General features: G+C 49.4%; 1 protein-coding gene across 1 annotated transcript; it reads left to right on the top strand.

The window, feature by feature from the left end:
* Positions 1–12,179: 12,179 nt before the first annotated feature.
* LOC136640409 (zinc finger protein ZFP2-like) lies at positions 12,180–19,713 on the top strand. Its single transcript, XM_066615529.1, has 5 exons — positions 12,180–12,260; positions 12,407–12,562; positions 13,148–13,230; positions 13,673–13,799; positions 17,070–19,713. The coding sequence occupies exons 3-5, from the start codon at positions 13,156–13,158 to the stop codon at positions 18,689–18,691; spliced, it is 1,824 nt and encodes a 607-aa protein (XP_066471626.1). The 5' UTR covers positions 12,180–12,260; positions 12,407–12,562; positions 13,148–13,155; the 3' UTR covers positions 18,692–19,713.
* Positions 19,714–22,687: the final 2,974 nt, after the last annotated feature.

A 22,687-nucleotide genomic window follows, 5' to 3' on the forward strand; every position in this document is an offset into this window, starting at 1 on the left:
TTCACGCTCGCCCCTCTGAGGAGACAAAATGCTCTCCGAGGAGAAGGACCTTCACGCTCGCCCCTCTGAGGAGACAAAATGCTCTCTTAGGAGAAAGACCCTCACGCTCACCCCTCTGAAGAGACAAAATGCTCTCTTAGGAGAAAGACCCTCACGCTCGCCCCTCTGAGGAGAAAAAATGCTCTCCGAGGAGAAGGACCCTCACGCTCGCCCCTCTGAAGAGACAAAATGCTCTCTTAGGAGAAAGACCCTCATGCTCGCCCCTCTGAGGAGACCAAACGCTCTCCGAGGAGAAGGACCCTCATGCTCGCCCCTCTGAGGAGGCAAAATGCTCTCCGAGGAGAAAGACCCTCACGCTCGCCCCTCTGAGGAGATAAAACGCTCTCCGAGGAGAAAGACCCTCACGCTCGCCCCTCTGAAGAGACAAAATGCTCTCTTAGGAGAAAGACCCTCACGCTCGCCCCTCTGAGGAGAAAAAATGCTCTCCGAGGAGAAGGACCCTCACGCTCGCCCCTCTGAGGAGACCAAACGCTCTCCGAGGACAAGGACCCTCATGCTCGCCCCTCTGAGGAGGCAAAATGCTCTCCGAGGAGAAAGACCCTCACGCCTGCCCTGTCTGAGGAGACAAAATGCTCTCTTAGGAGAAGGACCCTCACGCTCGCCCCTCTGAGGAGACAAAACGCTCTCCGAGGAGAAGGACCCTCACGCTCGCCCCTCTGAGGAGACAAAATGCTCTCTTAGGAGAAAGACCCTCACGCTCGCCCCTCTGAAGAGACAAAATGCTCTCTTAGGAGAAAGACCCTCACGCTCGCCCCTCTGAGGAGAAAAAATGCTCTCCGAGGAGAAGGACCCTCACGCTCGCCCCTCTGAGGAGAAAAAATGCTCTCTTAGGAGAAAGACCCTCACGCTCGCCCCTCTGAGGAGACCAAACGCTCTCCGAGGAGAAGGACCCTCATGCTCGCCCCTCTGAGGAAACAAAATGCTCTCTTAGGAGAAAGACCCTCACGCTCGCCCCTCTGAGGAGATAAAACGCTCTCCGAGGAGAAAGACCCTCACGCTCGCCCCTCTGAAGAGACAAAATGCTCTCTTAGGAGAAAGACCCTCACGCTCGCCCCTCTGAGGAGAAAAAATGCTCTCCGAGGAGAAGGACCCTCACGCTCGCCCCTCTGAGGAGACCAAACGCTCTCCGAGGACAAGGACCCTCATGCTCGCCCCTCTGAGGAGGCAAAATTCTCTCCGAGGAGAAAGACCCTCACGCCTGCCCTGTCTGAGGAGATAAAATGCTCTTTTAGGAGAAGGACCCTCACGCTCGCCCCTCTGAGGAGACAAAATGCTCTCCGAGGAGAAGGACCCTCACGCTCGCCCCTCTGAGGAGACCAAACGCTCTCCGAGGACAAGGACCCTCATGCTCGCCCCTCTGAGGAGGCAAAATGCTCTCCGAGGAGAAAGACCCTCACGCCTGCCCTGTCTGAGGAGACAAAATGCTCTCTTAGGAGAAGGACCCTCACGCTCGCCCCTCTGAGGAGACAAAACGCTCTCCGAGGAGAAGGACCCTCACGCTCGCCCCTCTGAGGAGACAAAATGCTCTCTTAGGAGAAAGACCCTCACGCTCGCCCCTCTGAAGAGACAAAATGCTCTCTTAGGAGAAAGACCCTCACGCTCGCCCCTCTGAGGAGAAAAAATGCTCTCCGAGGAGAAGGACCCTCACGCTCGCCCCTCTGAGGAGAAAAAATGCTCTCTTAGGAGAAAGACCCTCACGCTCGCCCCTCTGAGGAGACCAAACGCTCTCCGAGGAGAAGGACCCTCATGCTCGCCCCTCTGAGGAAACAAAATGCTCTCTTAGGAGAAAGACCCTCACGCTCGCCCCTCTGAGGAGATAAAACGCTCTCCGAGGAGAAAGACCCTCACGCTCGCCCCTCTGAAGAGACAAAATGCTCTCTTAGGAGAAAGACCCTCACGCTCGCCCCTCTGAGGAGAAAAAATGCTCTCCGAGGAGAAGGACCCTCACGCTCGCCCCTCTGAGGAGACCAAACGCTCTCCGAGGACAAGGACCCTCATGCTCGCCCCTCTGAGGAGGCAAAATTCTCTCCGAGGAGAAAGACCCTCACGCCTGCCCTGTCTGAGGAGATAAAATGCTCTTTTAGGAGAAGGACCCTCACGCTCGCCCCTCTGAGGAGACAAAATGCTCTCCGAGGAGAAGGACCCTCACGCTCGCCCCTCTGAGGAGACAAAATGCTCTCTTAGGAGAAAGACCCTCACGCTCGCCCCTCTGAGGAGACCAAACTCTCTCCGAGGAGAAGGACCCTCATGCTCGCCCCTCTGAGGAGGCAAAATGCTCTCCGAGGAGAAAGACCCTCACGCCTGCCCTGTCTGAGGAGATAAAATGCTCTCTTAGGAGAAGGACCCTCACGCTCGCCCCTCTGAGGAGACAAAATGCTCTCCGAGGAGAAGGACCTTCACGCTCGCCCCTCTGAGGAGACAAAATGCTCTCTTAGGAGAAAGACCCTCACGCTCACCCCTCTGAAGAGACAAAATGCTCTCTTAGGAGAAAGACCCTCACGCTCGCCCCTCTGAGGAGAAAAAATGCTCTCCGAGGAGAAGGACCCTCACGCTCACCCCTCTGAAGAGACAAAATGCTCTCTTAGGAGAAAGACCCTCATGCTCGCCCCTCTGAGGAGACCAAACGCTCTCCGAGGAGAAGGACCCTCATGCTCGCCCCTCTGAGGAGGCAAAATGCTCTCCGAGGAGAAAGACCCTCACGCTCGCCCCTCTGAGGAGATAAAACGCTCTCCGAGGAGAAAGACCCTCACGCTCGCCCCTCTGAAGAGACAAAATGCTCTCTTAGGAGAAAGACCCTCACGCTCGCCCCTCTGAGGAGAAAAAATGCTCTCCGAGGAGAAGGACCCTCACGCTCGCCCCTCTGAGGAGACCAAACGCTCTCCGAGGACAAGGACCCTCATGCTCGCCCCTCTGAGGAGGCAAAATGCTCTCCGAGGAGAAAGACCCTCACGCCTGCCCTGTCTGAGGAGACAAAATGCTCTCTTAGGAGAAGGACCCTCACGCTCGCCCCTCTGAGGAGACAAAACGCTCTCCGAGGAGAAGGACCCTCACGCTCGCCCCTCTGAGGAGACAAAATGCTCTCTTAGGAGAAAGACCCTCACGCTCGCCCCTCTGAAGAGACAAAATGCTCTCTTAGGAGAAAGACCCTCACGCTCGCCCCTCTGAGGAGAAAAAATGCTCTCCGAGGAGAAGGACCCTCACGCTCGCCCCTCTGAGGAGAAAAAATGCTCTCTTAGGAGAAAGACCCTCACGCTCGCCCCTCTAAGGAGACCAAACGCTCTCCGAGGAGAAGGACCCTCATGCTCGCCCCTCTGAGGAAACAAAATGCTCTCTTAGGAGAAAGACCCTCACGCTCGCCCCTCTGAGGAGATAAAACGCTCTCCGAGGAGAAAGACCCTCATGCTCGCCCCTCTGAAGAGACAAAATGCTCTCTTAGGAGAAAGACCCTCACGCTCGCCCCTCTGAGGAGAAAAAATGCTCTCCGAGGAGAAGGACCCTCACGCTCGCCCCTCTGAGGAGACCAAACGCTCTCCGAGGACAAGGACCCTCATGCTCGCCCCTCTGAGGAGGCAAAATGCTCTCCGAGGAGAAAGACCCTCACGCCTGCCCTGTCTGAGGAGACAAAATGCTCTCTTAGGAGAAGGACCCTCACGCTCGCCCCTCTGAGGAGACAAAACGCTCTCCGAGGAGAAGGACCCTCACGCTCGCCCCTCTGAGGAGACAAAATGCTCTCTTAGGAGAAAGACCCTCACGCTCGCCCCTCTGAAGAGACAAAATGCTCTCTTAGGAGAAAGACCCTCACGCTCGCCCCTCTGAGGAGAAAAAATGCTCTCCGAGGAGAAGGACCCTCACGCTCGCCCCTCTGAGGAGAAAAAATGCTCTCTTAGGAGAAAGACCCTCACGCTCGCCCCTCTGAGGAGACCAAACGCTCTCCGAGGAGAAGGACCCTCATGCTCGCCCCTCTGAGGAAACAAAATGCTCTCTTAGGAGAAAGACCCTCACGCTCGCCCCTCTGAAGAGACAAAATGCTCTCTTAGGAGAAAGACCCTCACGCTCGCCCCTCTGAGGAGAAAAAATGCTCTCCGAGGAGAAGGACCCTCATGCTCGCCCCTCTGAGGAGAAAAAATGCTCTCTTAGGAGAGACCCTCATGCTCGCCCCTCTGAGGAGACCAAACGCTCTCCGAGGAGAAGGACCCTCATGCTCGCCCCTCTGAGGAAACAAAATGCTCTCTTAGGAGAAAGACCCTCACGCTCGCCCCTCTGAGGAGAAAAAATGCTCTCCGAGGAGAAGGACCCTCACGCTCGCCCCTCTGAGGAGACCAAACGCTCTCCGAGGAGAAGGACCCTCATGCTCGCCCCTCTGAGGAAACAAAATGCTCTCTTAGGAGAAAGACCCTCACGCTCGCCCCTCTGAAGAGACAAAATGCTCTCTTAGGAGAAGGACCCTCACGCTCGCCCCTCTGAGGAGACAAAATGCTCTCTTAGGAGAAGGACCCTCACGCTCGCCCCTCTGAGGAGACAAAATGCTCTCTTAGGAGAAGGACCCTCACGCTCGCCCCTCTGAGGAGAAAAAACGCTCTCTTAGGAGAAAGACCCTCACGCTCGCCCCTCTGAAGAGACAAAATGCTCTCTTAGGAGAAGGACCCTCACGCTCGCCCCTCTGAGGAGACAAAATGCTCTCTTAGGAGAAGGACCCTCACGCTCGCCCCTCTGAGGAGACAAAATGCTCTCTTAGGAGAAGGACCCTCACGCTCGCCCCTCTGAGGAGAAAAAACGCTCTCCAAGGAGAAGGACCCTCACGCTCGCCCCCTGAGGAGAAAAAACGCTCTTTGATGAGAAGGACCCTCACGCTCGCCACTCTGAGGAGACAAAACGGTCTCCCAGGAGAAGGACCCTCATGCTCGCCCCTCTGAGGAGACAAAACACTCTCTGAGGTGAAGGATCCTCACGCTTGCCCTCTCTGAGGAGACAAAATGCTCTCTTAGGAGAAGGACCCTCACACTTGCCCCTCTGAGGAGACAAAACGCTCTTTGAGGAGAAGAACCCTCACGCTTGCCCTCTCTGAGGAGACAAAATGCTCTTTGAGGAGAAGGACCCTCACGCTTGCCATCTCTGAGGAGACAAGACATTCTGAGGAGAAAAGGCAGAAATATATTATGGCCATGCCTTCAAGACGGAGAATCAGCAAGTTGTGCCTCATGAACCTTTAAGAATTCTTTGAAAAGGTCAACAGGCATGTGGATGTGGGAGAACCCGTGGACATTATATATCTGGACTTCCAGAAGATGTTTGATAGGGTCCACCACCAAAGGCTTATGAGAAACACCACAGCCAGGGAGTTATTGGGCAAGTCCTTTCATTAATTAGGAAGTAGTTGGGGACCAGGAAACAGAGTGTCAATGGGCAATTTTCACAATGGAAAGAGATGAGAGAAAGATGAAGTGGTGGCCCCAAGAACATAGGAAGAGATCTGGATCAGGGCAAAGTCCATCTAGTCCAGCTTCCTGGACCTCACAGTGGCTAACCAGATGCCTCAGGGAGCAGACAACAAGAGACCTGCATCTGGTGCCCTCCCTTGCATCTGGCATTCTGAGGTAGCCTACTTCCAAAATCAGGAGGTTGCACATACTCCATAATGGTTTGTAACCTGTGATGGGCTTTTCCTCCAGAAATTTGTCCAATTCCCTTTCAAAGGCATCTAGGCCACATGCCATCACCACATCCTGTGGCAAGGAGTTCCACAGACTGATTACACACTGGGGAAAGAAATATTTTCTTTTGTGTTCTTTTGTGGATGCGGAGAATCAGTGGGATACCGCAATCCTGGGCTATAAACTCTACAGGAGGGACAGGCAGGGGCATGTTGGAGGTGGGGTGGCCATTTATGTTAAGGAAGGGATAGAATCCAGCAAAGTAGAGATTGAAGGTGGGTCCGACTCCACCGTAGAATATCTGTGGGTTAAATTACCAGGCTTGTGCAGCGATGTAATACTGGGGTTGTGCTATCGTCCTCCAGACCAGAAATCGGATGGGGACCTTGCAATGAGGAAACAGATCAGGGAGGTGACAAGGAGGGACAGGATTGTAATCATGGGGGACTTCAATTATCCTCATATTGACTGGGTCAATTTGTGTTCTGGTCACGATAAGGAGACCGGATTTCTTGACGTGCTAAATGACTGTGGCTTAGAGCAGCTAGTCACGGAGCCCACCAGAGGACAGGTGACTCTGGATTTAATATTGTGCTGTACGCAGGACCTGGTTAGAGATGTAAATGTTACTGAGCCATTGGGGAACAGTGATCATGCTGCGATCCGTTTTGACATGCACGTTGGGGGAAGAATACCAGGCAAATCTCTAACAAAAACCCTTGACTTCCGACGGGCGGACTTCCCTCAAATGAGGAGGCTGGTTAGAAGGAGGTTGAAAGGGAGGGTAAAAAGAGTCCAATCTCTCCAGAGTGCATGGAGGCTGCTTAAAACAACAGTAATAGAGGCCCAGTAGAGGTGTATACCGAAAAGAAAGAAGGGTTCCACTAAATCCAGGAGGGTGCCCGCATGGCTAACCAGCCAAGTTAGAGAGGCTGTGAAGGGCAAGGAAGCTTCCTTCCGTAAATGGAAGTCTTTCCCTAATGAGGAGAATAAAAAGGAACATAAACTTTGGCAAAAGAAATGCAAGAAGGTGATACGGGAGGCCAAGCAAGACTATGAGGAACGCATGGCCAGCAACATTAAGGGGAATAATAAAAGCTTCTTCAAATATGTTAGAAGCAGGAAACCCGCCAGAGAAGCGGTTGGCCCTCTGGATGGTGAGGGAGGGAAAGGGGGAGATAAAAGGAGACTTAGAGATGGCAGAGAAATTAAATGAGTTCTTTGCATCTGTCTTCACGGCAGAAGACCTCGGGCAGATACCGCTGCCCAAACGGCCCCTCCTAACCGAGGAGTTAAGTCAGATAGAGGTTAAAAGAGAAGATGTTTCAGACCTCATTGATAAATTAAAGATCAATAAGTCACCGGGCCCTGATGGCATCCACCCAAGAGTTATTAAGGAATTGAAGAATGAAGTTGCAGATCTCTTGACTAAGGTATGCAACTTGTCCCTCAAAACGGCCATGGTGCCAGAAGATTGGAGGATAGCAAATGTCACGCCGATCTTTAAAAAGGAAAAGAGGGGGGATCCGGGAAACTATAGGCCGGTCAGCCTAACATCCATACCGTGTAAGATGGTGGAATACCTCATCAAAGATAGGATCTCAAAACACATAGACGAACAGGCCTTGCTGAGGGAGAGTCAGTATGGCTTCTGTAAGGGTAAGTCTTGCCTCACGAACCTTATAGAATTCTTTGAAAAGGTCAACAGGCATGTGGATGTGGGAGAACCCGTGGACATTATCTATCTGGACTTTCAGAAGGCGTTTGACACGGTCCCTCACCAAAGGCTATTGTAAAAACTCCACAGTCAGGGAATTAGAGGACAGGTCCTCTCATGGATTGAGAACTGGTTGGAGGCCAGGAAGCAGAGAGTGGGTGTCAATGGGCAATTTTCACAATGGAGAGAGGTGAAAAGTGGTGTGCCCCAAGGATCTGTCCTGGGACCGGTGCTTTTCAACCTCTTCATAAATGACCTAGAGACAGGGTTGAGCAGTGAAGTGGCTAAGTTTGCAGACGACACCAAACTTTTCCGAGTTGTGAAGACCAGAAGTGATTGTGAGGAGCTCCAGAAGAATCTCTCCAGACTGGCAGAATGGGCAGCAAAATGGCAGATGCGCTTCAATGTCAGTAAGTGTAAAGTCATGCACATTGGGGCAAAAAATCAAAACTTTAGATATAGGCTGATGGGTTCTGAGCTGTCTGTGACAGATCAGGAGAGAGATCTTGGGGGGGTGGTGGACAGGTCGATGAAAGTGTTGACCCAATGTGCGGTGGCAGTGAAGAAGGCCAATTCTATGCTTGGGATCATTAGGAAGGTTATTGAGAACAAAACGGCTAATATTATAATGCCGTTGTACAAATCGATGGTAAGGCCACACCTGGAGTATTGTGTCCAGTTCTGGTCACCGCATCTCAAAAAAGACATAGTGGAAATGGAAAAGGTGCAAAAGAGAGCGACTAAGATGATTACGGGGCTGGGGCACCTTCCTTATGAGGAAAGGCTACGGCGTTTGGGCCTCTTCAGCCTAGAAAAGAGACGCCTGAGGGGGGACATGATTGAGACATACAAAATTATGCAGGCGATGGACAGAGTGGATAGGGAGATGCTCTTTACACTCTCACATAATACCAGAACCAGGGGACATCCACTAAAATTGAGTGTTGGGTGGGTTAGGACAGACAAAAGAAAATATTTCTTTACTCAGCATGTGGTTGGTCTGTGGAACTCCTTGCCACAGGATGTGGTGCTGGCATCTAGCCTAGATGCCTTTAAAAGGGGATTGGACAAGTTTCTGGAGGAAAAATCCATTATGGGGTACAAGCCATGATGTGTATGCGCAACCTCCTGATTTTAGAAATGGGTTATGTCAGAATGCCAGATGCAAGGGAGGGCACCAGGATGAGGTCTCTTGTTATCTGGTGTGCTCCCTGGGGCATTTGGTGGGCCGCTGTGAGATACAGGATGCTGGACTAGATGGGCCTATGGTCTGAACCAGTGGGGCTGTTCTTATGTTCTTATGTATGTTCTAACTCTCCCAACACTCGGTTTTAGTGGATGTCCCCTGGATTTGACCTGGGATCAGTACTTTTCAACCTGTTCATAAATGACCTGGAGACAGGGTTCAGGAGTGGGGTGGCCAAGTTTGCAGATGACACCAAACTTTTCTGTGGTGAAGACTAGAAGACATTGTGAAGATCCAGAAGGAAGTATGTGTAAAGTCATGCACACTGGGGCAAAATAATCAAAACTTCACATATAGGCTAATGTGTTCTGAGAATGTCTGTGACAGGTCAGGAGAGAGATTTTGGGGTGGTGGCGGACAGTTTGATGAAAGTGTCGACCCAGTGTGTGGCAGAGGTGAAGAAAGCTAATTCCATGCTTGGGATCATTAGAAAAGGTATTGAGAATAAAACAGCTAATATTATAATGCCATTGCACAAATTGATGGTAAGGCCACACCTGAAGTATTGCATCCTTCTGGTTTTAGAATGTGGCTACCTCAGAATGCCAGATGCAGGAAAGGGCACCATGATGCAGGTCTCTGGTTGTCTTGTATGCTCCCTGAGGCTTCTGGTGGGCCACTCTGTGATACAGGAAACTGGAATAGATGGACCTTTGGCCTGGTCCAGAGGGGTTCTTTTGGTTTCTTATGGTGACATTCCAATCCTCTCAGGTTGCCCTTCAAAGTTGGCTGAGGCATGTTTGCCTACTCATTAGTAAACATGCTTGTGTGGCTCATTTTCACTTTCTGTAGGGCTCAATATATTTTTCTTTTCAGCTATCAGCTTGTCAGTTCACAGCCTACCAGTAACCAGGTCGTGACCCACTGATGACCCACTTCAGTTTGGAAGTGGAAAGAGTAGAGGAATGCGGTATAAAAATGCAAAAAAGAATTAAAATAAAATGCAGTTCAATGTTAGAAGTGCAAAGTGATGCACATTAAGAGAAAAAAATAGTTTGTTGGCTATTGAGGGGATGTGGTTGAGAGTTACCATAAGGCTGATTGGGGGGAATACTCCAGTGGACACAAGGAGGTGCTTCAGCACACCTGGTTTTACACCAGTGTGCACTGTCCTGGGGACCCTCACCTGGAAATGTGGCCTACAAGAATTCTAATTTCCCCCCATGTATCTTGCAGCTTTCTTTGAGAAACAGCTAATGTGCTCACTATGTGTTAAGCAAGAACAAGACTTGGAGGAGGAGGGGATGCCAGGCCCCACTGGGAGCTTTGAGAATTAGTTCCATTGCTTGCTTTCTTCACAACCCTCTAAGGGTTAAAGGGAGTGACTCCAGATTCCTAGAGGTGCTGATGGAGGGGGGGGGTAAGTGGGAAAGCCCCTTCCTGCTCCACCCCTTCCGTTGCCTCCCCCATCTATTTGTGGGTTCAGCAGCATCTTCTGATGAGTGGAAAGGCAGTTGTGGGCAAAAAAGGGTCCTAGGGGGGTGTTGGAGGAAAGGAATAGAGAGGGAGGGAGAGAAGCTCCCAGGTGGACAAAGACATCCAGGCTCAAAGCCCAACTAGTGAAGGGACAGGGAAGGGGGCCCGAGAAGATCAATTGTGGCAAGTTTGACAGGGACATTGCAAGAGCCAGAACAGGGAGAGGGGCCACTCAGCACCAAAACCTGCAAAAAAAAACAGCGGGATGTAGGTGAGACACTGGGGGTTAATATTTTAAGACTGTTTCTGAATCTGAGGGGTTGCTGTTTTTAAAGTATGGTGTATTTTTAAGGTATGTTAGATCTGAAATATCCTTTATTGTTTGAACTGTTACTTTTTTGCTCCTGATTTTTACAGACAGGTGGGATAAAAATCGTAAGAAAGAGAGCTGAAGTTTGTAGCTGAAAAGGATCCTTCCAGCATCTGTACCTTATCCAGAACAACAAGAGAGTTCATTTGAGAGCCTCTTCAGAAGAAGGAAGGGAGGAAGGCAGAGCAGGGAGATCTTTCAAGGTCTGTGTCTCAGCAATGTGGGGGTCTCATTCCACTTACAGAGATAACTGGGCTTCCACCTAAGGCTGAATTGTCTGTTCCATGAAACAGCCCTGCCAAGACACCCTGTTACCTCCAATCAGCTTCTGCCCCCTGCATCTGCAGATCAGGGTTCCCCCCACATGCGCTCTCCTGGTCTGAGTTACAGGACATTACCTGGAATGGACACAGCACCTGTCTGTCATGCTGCTCAGTCTCCATCTAATTTTCCCCCATGTATCTTGCATCCAGAGCGCAATACCATAGTCTTTCCAGACTGAAGGTTGCCAACATTGTATCTTGCAGCTGTCTTTGAGAAAGAGCTAATGTGCTCACTATGTGTTAAGGAGGAACAAGACTTGGAGGAGGAGGGGATGCCAGGCCCCACTGGGAGCTTTGAGACTTAGTTCCATTGCATTCTTTCTTCACAACCCTCTAAGGGTTAAAAGGAGTTAAAAGAATAAAACGGCTAATATTATAATGCCGTTGTACAAATCGATGGTAAGGCCACACCTGGAGTCTTGCGTCCAATTCTGGTGCTGCATCTCAAAAAAGACATAGTGGAAATGGAAAAGGTGCAAAAGAGAGCGACTAAGATGATTCCTGGGCTGGGGCACCTTCCTTATGAGGAAAGGCTACGGCGTTTGGGCCTCTTCAGCATAGAAAAGAGACGCCTGAGGGGGGATATGATTGAGTCATACAAAATTATGCAGGGGATGGACAAGAGTGGATAGGGAGATGCTCTTTACACTCTCACATAACACCAGAACCAGGGGATATCCGCTAAAATTGAGTGTTGAGAGAGTTAGAACAGACAAAAGAAAATATTTCTTTACTCAGCGTGTGGTTGGTCTGTGGAACTCCTTGCCACAGGATGTGGTGATGGCGTCTGGCCTGGACGCCTTTAAAAGGGGATTGGATAAGTTTCTGGAGGAAAAATCCATTACAGGTTACAAGCCATGATGTGTATGCGCAACCTCCTGATTTTAGAAATGGGCCATGTCAGATGCAAGGGAGGGCACCAGGATGAGGTCTCTTGTTATCTGGTGTGCTCCCTGGGGCATTTGGTGGGCCGCTGTGAGATACAGGAAGCTGGACTAGATGGGCCTATGGCCTGATCCAGTGGGGCTGTTCTTATGTTCTTATGAGTGATTCCAGATTCCTAGAGGTGCTGATGGGGGGGGGGGGTAAGTGGTAAAGCCCCTTCCTTTGTCTCCCCCATCCACATATGTGGGTTCGGCAGCAAGCATCTTCTGATGAGTCCAGAGGCAGTTGTGGGCATAAAGGGGTCCTAGGGGGCTGTTGGAGGAAAGGAATAGAGAGGGAGGGAGAGAAACCCCCAGGTGGACAAAGATATCCAGACTCAAAGCCCAACCAGTGAAGGGACAGGGAAGGGGGCTGAGAAGACCAATTGTGGCAATTCCTCTCCTCCCCCCCCCCCCCCGTTGCATGCCAAACTTTGGGTCTTTTCTGAAATGGCTTAATTTCTGTGGTGGGGGTTTGACAGGGACATTGCAAGAGCCAGAACAGGGAGAGGGGCCACTCAGCACCAAAACCTGCAAAAAACAGCGGGATGTAGGTGGGACACTGGGGGTTAATATTTTAAGACTGTTTCTGAATCTGAGGGGTTGCTGTTTTTAAAGTATGGTGTATTTTTAAGGTATGTTAGATCTGAAATATCCTTTATTGTTTGAACTGTTACTTTTTTGCTCCTGGTTTTTACAGACAGGTGGGATAAAAATCGTAAGAAAGAGAGCTGAAGTTTGTAGCTGAAAAGGATCCTTCCAGCATCTGTACCTTATCCAGAACAACAAGAGAGTTCATTTGAGAGCCTCTTCAGAAGAAGGAAGGGAAGAAGGCAGAGCAGGGAGATCTTTCAAGGTCTGAGTCTCAGCAATGTGGGGGTCTCATTCCACTTACAGAGATAACTGGGCTTCCACCTAAGGCTGAATTGTCTGTTCCATGAAACAGCCCTGCCAAGACACCCTGTTACCTCCAATCAGCTTCTACCCCCTGCATCTGCAGATCAGGGTTCCCCCCACATGCGCTCTCCTGGTCTGAGTTACACGACATCACCTGGAATGGACATAGCACCAATCTGTCATGCTGCTCAATCTCCATCTTTGGAATTCAGCTTTGTGGAAAGATAGCAGCAGGAGGACTGAATGGAGACAGAGCAGGGAAGGCATGTCAGGAAAGGCTTTAAAGGAGCGAGTTCAGCAAGAAGATTTCAAAAGGGGGAGGATGGTGACTAGACAGGTAGAGAGGGGAAGAAATGGAAACAAATTGGCAGAAGGAAGAAGCGGAAGAAAGTGAATCACAATGTGTGGGGCTCATCCCTTTTGGGCATTTCTGGGTCAGAACCAAAGCTATGGAACAAATAGGAAGAGCATTGTATAAGGAAGTGAAGTTAGAAAAGAGCATGAAGAGCATTAACGTCTTCCCATCATGCTTGCCTCTTCACAGGCAGTGGGATGGCATCCGGGCCACGTTCCAGACCATCTCTTCTTTGGAATGGAGCAGAATCAGCAGCTCAGCAGCCTGTTCAGGTAAGGGGCAGATCACCAGAGCAATGTGCACGAAGCAGCTTGACTGCCTCCTCCTCTCTCATAGGCCTTGAAGGAAGTCTTTTGTCTGGTGAGAAAATGAGTGAGTCTGGTGAGAAAATGAGATCCAGCTGTTCTAGGAAGTTTTCCAGCTGTTTCTAGGTTGCTTTTCAATGGCATGTAAGTCATCTTGCCTCTTTGCTAATTGTGATCACTCAATGGGTGATGTTTTCTTCACGACACCATGCATCTCATTGAGCTGAAATTTGCTCCATCAGAAAGACAAAGAAAACCAGACAAGGATATGATTTGCCAAATGTACTGCAGAAATCACTCAGTTATTGCCATGTGAATTTCTCTTTTCAGACTGAGCGAAAGAGCAGGGGGATGTTATGTCGAAAGGGTGGGACATTATTTGTGAGGAGAGACTTTTTTCTCCATCCAGGGTCCAGTGTCCTTTGAGGAGGTGGCTGTGTGCTTCACAGTGGAGGAGTGGGCTCTGCTGGATCCAGACCAGAAGGCTCTGTACATGGAAGTCATGCTGGAGAATTACAGGCTCGTGGCTTCTCTCGGTAAGGATGCCCTTGCTCTTTGGTGGGTAGGAAAGAAAGGTATGAGCTACACTTCTTTTATGACTGTCAGGGATTTTTTCAATTACAAGTTCTATCTTCCAAGAACACCTTCATTTCAGGTGGAGTCCTTCACAGTCTGGTCTCTTTCTGGCTGGTTGCATTTACCTCCCCTGTATAGCTGAGGGTACCCCTTCACTCTCACTGAAAGTGGTCATTTTTCACTCCTCTCACCAGCTGGGATGACTAATCTCATCAGCCCTTTCTGCAGCTCTTATACTGTGGGCTCTTTCAAACTGAGTTCCCAGCTGTTCTTTGGCTTCACAGGTGGCAGCTCTTCAGCCAGACCTCCTGATTAGGATGAGTCAGCAATGTAGAGCTGTTCTGTTGTGATCCCATCACCTGCAAGCCTCCACAGCAGCGTGTCTGAGCTGTAGTCTGAAAGAGCCAGAATGATTTGAGTGAGAGATGCTCTTGCCCTCCATTTTCCTCTCCATACCACAAACTCCCCAAAGGATACTGGACCCTGATGTAAGACAGTCCCAAATCAGCCCCACCCAGAAAATGCAGGAGCCAAGGTGCTATCAAAGGCTTCTAGGAAATGAGTTCAGAATGGCACAGCTGTACTGTGCTAACCTGTACCAAGTCTCCCCAGAAAGGAGGGCAGTTTCTGTTGGTCCCTATTCACCATGCCATCTATGGAAAGGGGCTCTTGTGGGGTGTCTCAAAGAGATTTTGTCCCAAAAGCTGGATCCAAAGTTGACATTTTGCTCACTTTTGATTCCAATGAGTACTTCTTAACTTACACCACCTCTGAAGGCAATGCCTATTTAGGGGTCATGGCTGGGGTCTGAGCGAGGCATAGGATTTGACACACTGTCATGAAAGAGTGGGACTACCGGCATCCACTCAGCTGATCAGGACAGTGATCAGGACAGTGTAGCCTAGTGCCATGAGCTTACTCCCTTCCCATCCCCCACTCTTCCACTATGTTTGAACATGCTGCTTAATGGGGGAAAGCCTTAGTAGTTCTGACCTGCTGCCACCAGCCCAGGGTATCAGGTTTGCAGAGGGGTTTGCCGAGCAAAACCCCTTTTCTAGAATAGGACGTGACTTCAGTGGATCTCTGTTGTACTCAGTCTTACAGTAGTAAGCGAAGGGAGTGACAATCCACTGTTATTCCAGAACAAGGCAGGTTGATTTGTATGCAAAATGGAGATAGATAAAGGGGAAAAGGGAATAACACAATTGAACAGAGTTGAACAGAGGCCAACAATCTTAAAAGGCTTGGTTAATACAGAAGCCTTAACTATAGGCGCACATGTAATCGGCCAGTAGATGGAGCTGACACGATGTAGGAATGTCCATGCAATATGCATGTGAACTCAGCTTGGCTCTAGCCATGGGAAAATGAATATCAACTTGCCACATTTGAGCTGGGAAAATCAAAGAACTGATTCTTGCAAAGGAAGACAGACTGAAAATACACCTGACAGATTCTTGCTAAACTTTGTTTCTGTCTATGCACCTGAACTGCTGGGCTCTTCCCAGCACCTTCCACCACTGCCATCTCATGGAGTATTGTGATCTCTGCCATGGAGGATGGGCTCTCCCTGCCAGTCCAGTTGAAAGCACACAGGAAAGAGGGAGAGAGTCTTTGCTCCTCCCTGTGATCCTTTAGCTGGGAGTTCTCAGATTGGTTGGCAGTTACCTAGAAACCAGGATACCTGATCTGTCAGTCCCCCCAGAACATCCCTGAGAGTGATTGATAGCTGGGTCTTTTGGCAGACCAGACCCTCTGAAATGCTCTCTAGCCAGAGGCAAGGCGGGAAGGTAAAACTCCCCTATTGAAACACATTCTATAGAAAGAAGGTAAAGCTTACAAAAAGAGGAATTAGTGTGGCTGTTTCATCACACTTACCCCATCTCTGTTGAAAACTGTCATGCCAAAATTGCCCCATTGTAGCTCCACACTGGTGGAGTTGTGCTGATGGCGGGGTTATAGTGGCATAGAATTTCACCCACAGATCTGCCCAGCATACTGGTATCTTTGGTGTATTTCTATCACGTCCTGTGCTGCTCAGCCTGGAGTCATGGCAGTGGAGGAGTGTGTCACGCAGGTTGCAGGAATTATGCACAGATATCAATTGGGGGATAAGGAGCAACACCACGTTCATTTATTACAAGGTGGATCTGTGCACTCACACACACACCAAATGTCCGCTTCACAGTGATGGTCAGTGCAATTCAGGTGTGGAGCAGAGGCTCTGTCTCATGTCCGAGTCCTCCAATCTGCTGTAGAGGAATATTCCCCTTGACTCTTGGACCCCTTGGCTTCTGCCTTCTCCTCCCAGATTGTCTTCTGTCCTAGGCCATCTCCTGCCTGTGTCTCCTTTCCTATAGCTGCATTAACTTCTTGGTCAAAATTGAGGTTTGGATGTGCGTGACCTGACACCAGCATGAGCACCATCGAGAGAGGGTTTGCACCTGTGTCCTGACTGATCTCCAGCCTGTGAGGAACTCTTCCTCTGGGCTTGTTTGCTTTTAGTGCTCCAGCTCATTTTGTATTTATTGTCATTAAAAAATAAAAATGAATCCACTAGCCAACTAGCCCTAGTGTACAAAAGAACTGAGGTTTTAGCATTTCTAAGAGGATATTGTGACATTAAAGCTACTGTGAGGCCTGAGAGAATTGAGAGGCAGGCCTCCTCCTGTGACTTCTCCATGGAAACCTTGTCTATCGAGTATAAAAATGCTGCCTCATTCCCAAGACCAGTCAGGGTGCAACAGGCCACACAGTCTGATTTTATTTACTTCTGCAGAACAGCTTATTGTCACAGCTTGGTCACTGCATAGGGCCATGATCCTATCCATACTTTCATGAATCCACTGGAATTTACTTCTTAGTACAGTCCCTCCCCCCATATCTGTGGACTCAAGTTTCCAAAGTGTCACGTATCTGTAGTTCACAAATTCTGCCTGCTGCACTGATCTCATCAGTTTCTTTTGTTTGCCCGACTAGCCCTCATGCCTGCCTGTTAGCGCTTGCCCTCCAAAATGCTTCCTTTTCATACTTGGAGAGCAAGCTCTAACAAGCTAATGTGAAGAGGAAGCAGTTTGGAGAGTTGCTACTATTTCATGTTTGGGGTATTGACGATAACAGCAGGAACTTTTCCCCCAGGATACAGAGGAATTATATACACCTCGGTGTGTGAGCATTAAAGGTCCCATTTCTCGATTGTGCTGCTAAACAAGGTACTATCTCTGTTCCAGGAAGCAACGGAGAAGGCAGTGAGGATCAGAGGGAGCTGTGTGGAGTGTCACCAGAAACAACTGCATGTAACGTACAGGCTTTTAGAGACCAGGATGGATTAGGGGGGCAGGAGGAAAGCCCAGCACCTGTCTGGAGGACCAAATGGGTTCATTGTCAGGGTTATGACAGACATGAAATCTTGATCAGACAGGAACATCTCAAAGGGAAGAGAAGGAATAAGCATCCCTTGCACAGGGATAGAATCAGTTGTACCTCCAACATTAATCAACACAGCAAAAACCACCCAGGGAAGAAATCCTTTAAATGGTTTGAGTGGAGATGGAGCTCAAGTAAAAGTACACATTCTACTTCCAATAAAAAGATGACACATGAAAGGGAGAAAGCTGAGCATCAAGGAAGAGTAGAGAAACAGGAGGGAAATCAGACAGAGAAAAGGAGAAATACATCTGATGAGTATCAGGGTGTGAAATTCAATATCATCCCAGTCAATCAAGAAAAGGGAACTGGAAAGAGGAAAGAAAAATACTGTCAATTTGTGAAGACCTTCAGCAGTAAATCAGAGCTTGGAGCACATCAAAAAAGCCACAAAGGAGAGAAGCCATATCAATGCTTGGAGTGTGGAAAGAGCTTCAGTCAGAGTGCAAGCCTGACTGTGCATCAAAGAACCCACACAGGGGAGAAACCATATCAATGCTTGGAGTGTGGAAAGAGCTTCAGTGTGAGCTCAAGCCTGACTTTGCATCAAAGAAGTCACACAGGGGAGAAACCATATCAATGCTTAGAGTGTGGAAAGACCTTCAGTCGACGCATAAAGCTGAATGTGCATCAAAGAACCCACACAGGGGAGAAACCATATCAATGCTTGGAGTGTGGAAAGAGCTTCAGTCGGCGCACGAATCTAGGTGTGCATCTAAAAACCCACACAGGGGAGAAACCATATCAATGCTTGGAGTGTGGAAAGAGCTTCAGTCAGTGCATAAATCTGAGTGTGCATCTTAGAACCCACACAGGGGAGAAACCATATCAATGCTTGGAATGTGGAAGGAGCTTCTGTCGGAGCAATAGCCTGACTTTGCATAAAAGAAGCCACACAGGGGAGAAACCATATCAATGCTTGGAGTGTGGAAAGAGCTTCAGGGAGAGCAGAAGGTTGACTGTGCATCAAAGATGCCACACAGGAGAGAAACCATATAAATGCTTGGAATGTGGAAGGAGCTTCCGTCGGAGCGATAGCCTAACTTTGCATAAAAGAACCCACACAGGGGAGAAACCATATCAATGCTTGGAGTGTGGAAAGAGCTTCAGGGAGAGCAGAAGGCTGACTGTGCATCAAAGATGCCACACAGGAGAGAATCCATATAAATGCTTGGAGTGTGGAAGGAGCTTCCGTCGGAGCGATAGCCTGACTTTGCATAAAAGAACCCACACAGGGGAGAAGCCATATCAATGCTTGGAGTGTGGAAAGAGCTTCAGGGAGAGCAGAAGGCTGACTGTGCATCAAAGATGCCACACAGGAGAGAAATCATATAAATGCTTGGAGTGTGGAAAGAGCTTCACTGAGAAAAATAGACTAGCTGTGCATCAAAGAACCCACACAGGGGAGAAACCATACAAATGTTAGAAGCAGGAGGCCTGCTACAGAAGCGATTGGCCCACTATACGGTGAGGGAGAGAAAGGGGACATAAAAGGAGACTTGAAGATGGCAGAGAAATTAAATGAGTTCTTTGTATCTGCCTTCACGTCAGAAGACCTCGAGCAGATACCACTGCCTGGATGTCCCCTCTTGACCAAGGAATTAAGTCAAAAAGAGAAGACATTACAGCTCTAATTGACAGATTAAAAATCAGTGTCACCAGGCCCTGATGGCATCCACGCAAGAAGGAGGGGGTCACTTCTGACACCCAGAAGGCACCATGAATGCTATTCGGCCTACTCTATGAAATGAGTTTGACATCCCTGTTGTAGTGGTTTGGGAGTTGGCCTTAGACCTGGAAGATTCAGGTTCAAATCTGCTCAACAATGAAGCTTCCTGTGTGACCTTGGGCCAGTCACTATCTCTCTGCCTCCCCACCTCACAGGTTTTTGTGAGGACAAAACGAGGAGAGGAACCACGTACACCACCCTGAGCTCCTTGGAGGAAGGAAGGGATAGAAATGTGAAAAAGAAATAAATGGAGTTCAGTGTTAATAAGTGCAGTGTGATTAATGTGCAAAGCACATTAAGCCAAAAATGCTTTTGGATTTATGAAATTAAGGGCGCAATTCTAACCCCTCATGTCAGTGCTTTCCAGCACTGACATAAGGGCAATGCAGCTCCAAGGTAAGGGAACGAACATTCCCTTACTTTGAGGAGGCCTCTGTGAGTGCCACCTAACTGCAGGATGCAGCACACGTCCCATTGGCACTGCTATGCCAGTGCTGGAAAGCACTGGCATAAGGGGTTAGGATTGCGCCCTAACATCTATATTTCCAGTACCTTTAGAATGTGACTCCTGTTTTCCTACTGACCCATTGCCCAAGGCAATTTGGTCTACAAGAGTGAACCAAGGACAGCAGAGAATGAATCCAGGAGCATTCAAGGGTGATAATAGGGTGAGGCTTCAAGGAATTGTGCCAGCCATTTAAATTCTGATGCTTCTTACCATGAGAAATCCTTGGCAGCCATCAAGGCAACAATTTTGAATTGGTGTGCCATGTGCTGTGAAATGCCCACAGGTGTGCAGCAGGAGCTTAGAGCACAGTGGTTGAAAAGCATTCAGAAAAGTCTTTTCAGTTCTGCAGCTCTGATTTTAGGGCAACTGGTAACTGGGTAAGAGGCACTTTTTCAAGTGGGTGCTCCTCTTTTATTTAGCAGGGGGAGAGTAACTGGCCCACCTCACCCCAGCACTGTCTGTTCTAGTGGCTGTCTGCTGGTATTCTTTTGCATCTTTTTAGACTGTGAGCCCTTTTGGGACAGGGAGCCATTAGATATTTGATTTTCTCTGTAAACCGCTTTGTGAACTTTTTGTTGAAAAGCGGTATATAAATACTGTTGTTGTTGTTGTTGTTGTAAGGAACTCTCTTCTTCCATCTGCTGGACAGACCATTACTATTGACAGTTGCCTAGAAACAGAGCCACAGAACCTGGAGGAGTCTCCAGGAAGCCCACAACACAACTTGGACTGAGCCACTGAGTCACAAGTTGCCTGTCCCTACTGTAAGTGTTCCATTTCTAAGGAATGCTTCAGTAACAAAGCAAACTTTTGGCCCAATCCTGTTGGAGCCGTACAACATGCCAGACAAACAAGATGGCAATCAAAAACCCCGCCTTGATTCCCTAAGCCGTTCTGTGCGGACTTATGCCTGCTACGGAGCTGCCGTAGGTTTGAATAGACCCAGTCTTACCCACGAGCAAGGGAATCCTTGTTAAGGGAATTCACTTAACACAAGGTGGCCTCTGGAGGCTGAAACTCCCCTGCAGAATTCAGCAAGTGCCTGGCTGCCCATAAGGTAGTCTACTGAGAAGCTGCTTTTTAAAATAGCCAGAAAAGTATAACTTAGAGATGCAGCCTTTTTTCCTGCCACTTGTGGAGGAGTGAGGCAGTATTGGCTTCATTTTAGAGGACCATGGACATAGATAAAAGCTGTCATTCTAAGCCCCTTCACTAGGGAGTTGGTTCCCACTAAATTCACTGGGATTTACTTATGAGTAAATGTGCTGGGACTGCCCTGTATGTTTACATCATTGGCATCCTTCAGTCTCGGAAGACTCTGGTATTGCACTCTGAAAAGTGGTTCTGGAACAGCATCAGGTGTGGCTGAAAAGGCCAATTCGGGAGTGACAGTCCCTTCCACACTGGGAGCAAGTGTAGTCTGTCCCTGTTGTGTCTCCCTGGCTACGGGCCTTCCTTCTTTGCCTCTTTACTGCAGTCTGTTGGGCAAGTGTCTCTTCAAACTGGGAGAGGCCATGCTGCACAGCCTGCCTCCAAGTGGGATGCTCAGAGGCCAGGGTTTCCCACCTGTTGAGGTCCATTCCTAAGGCCTTCAGATCCCTCTTGCAGATGTCCTTGTATCGCAGCTGTGGTCTACCTGTAGGGTGCTTTCCCTGCATGAGTTCTCCATAGAGGAGAATGTATTTGGCCTCCTTCCTGCATGTAGACTATATGAGATGTTAAAATGGGTGATTTGCATTTGCATCCCGTTTTGTTTGTTGTATGTAGCACCTGGGGGCTGGGGATAAGAATAGGCCCTCAGTTTGGCTGTACTTGTCCTAAGAGGTGACTAAACAGCCACCAGGTAGATGGGACTCCTTAGCCTGGGAAGGCAGCTCATCTGAGAGAAGGAAAACTCTGATCCCAAACCTCCACTGCCTTGTGGCTACATCGTTATGGAAAAGGCTTCAGGAGTTAACCTCGAGGCAAAATCCGGAGCCTGAGTCCCTGAGGCAGTTCATCACTGAATAGTCACGTTCTTGCAACTCCTGCGACGCTGCTGGAACCAACCGTATTGGCCTCTGCCTTTCCATTGGACCATTTCAGTGACGTGGAGAGGTGGGATTTGCTGCATGGGTAACAGTCTATCCTCCATATCTACTTTAGCCAGGCTTCCCGCACTGGAGAGGACACTCTGTTCCAGAACCACTATTCAGAGCTTGATATCATAGTCTTCTGAGACTGAAAGATGCCAACATATGTAGCACCTGTGGGCGACCCTCCCCCCCCCAAATCTGGATCAGAATCATGGTGCATGGGAGGGGGCTAATCCTTTCCCCAGGCAGCTTCTTCCACAGGGAAAATACCAGCTTGGGTGGATGATTGGTGTTGGGCATCTGAAGTATGAGGAAGAGCCTAAGCCTCTGCTGTTCCCTACTGTGGTTCCAATTTGTAGTGGGGGGGGGAGCCAATTGTAAATGGCTACTATTTACAAAACACAGGGCACAATCCTAACCAGGTCTACTACAAAGTAAGTTCTATAGTGTTTAATGCAACTTACTCCCAGGAAAATGAGGTTAGGATTGCAGCCACAGACACTTAAAAACATTTTTATTCTTGGTTTCAGCTCCACTATTTCTGCATTTTGTATGGTGTTTTATAGTACGATTTGGATGTATAGATGCTGCCACCAGCACCCTGGAAACATGCAGGATAGAAGCCTTGTAGAATAAATAAAATATTCAGTCTCAGTCCCCTCAGAACTGCAAGGCTTCCCCTCAGGCGGCTTCCTTGGATGAAGGAGGGCCTGAGAGAAGACTGGAAACCAGGTCTAGCAGCCAGTCCTCCCTGCCACAGGATGTGGGGATGGCAGCTGGCCTAGATGTCTTTGGAAGGGGACTGGACAAATAAAAGGAGACTGGATGCTGGGGCCACGCAAGGGTCAAAACTCCTGCAGGGGAGCAGAAAGGGGGTGCGGGGGCCCTGCGAGGGTCACCCTCCTGCAGGGGGCAAAAGGTGGCAGGGAGGCAGTGTGGAGGGCTCTCTGCCGGGTCCCTCTGCCAGGCTCTCACTGGGCTCCAGCTCGCAACGGGACTGGGGCGCTGAGGGTTTGCAGCCCAGCCAGGGGGACGTCACGGGACTCGAACGCGCAGGTCCTGCCAAGGCGGCTACTGGGAGGGCTCCAGGTGGAAGCTCAGACAGAGCCA

This window comes from Tiliqua scincoides, chromosome 2 (genome assembly GCF_035046505.1).
Source record: "Tiliqua scincoides isolate rTilSci1 chromosome 2, rTilSci1.hap2, whole genome shotgun sequence".
NCBI classification, from domain to species: Eukaryota; Metazoa; Chordata; class Lepidosauria; order Squamata; family Scincidae; genus Tiliqua; species Tiliqua scincoides.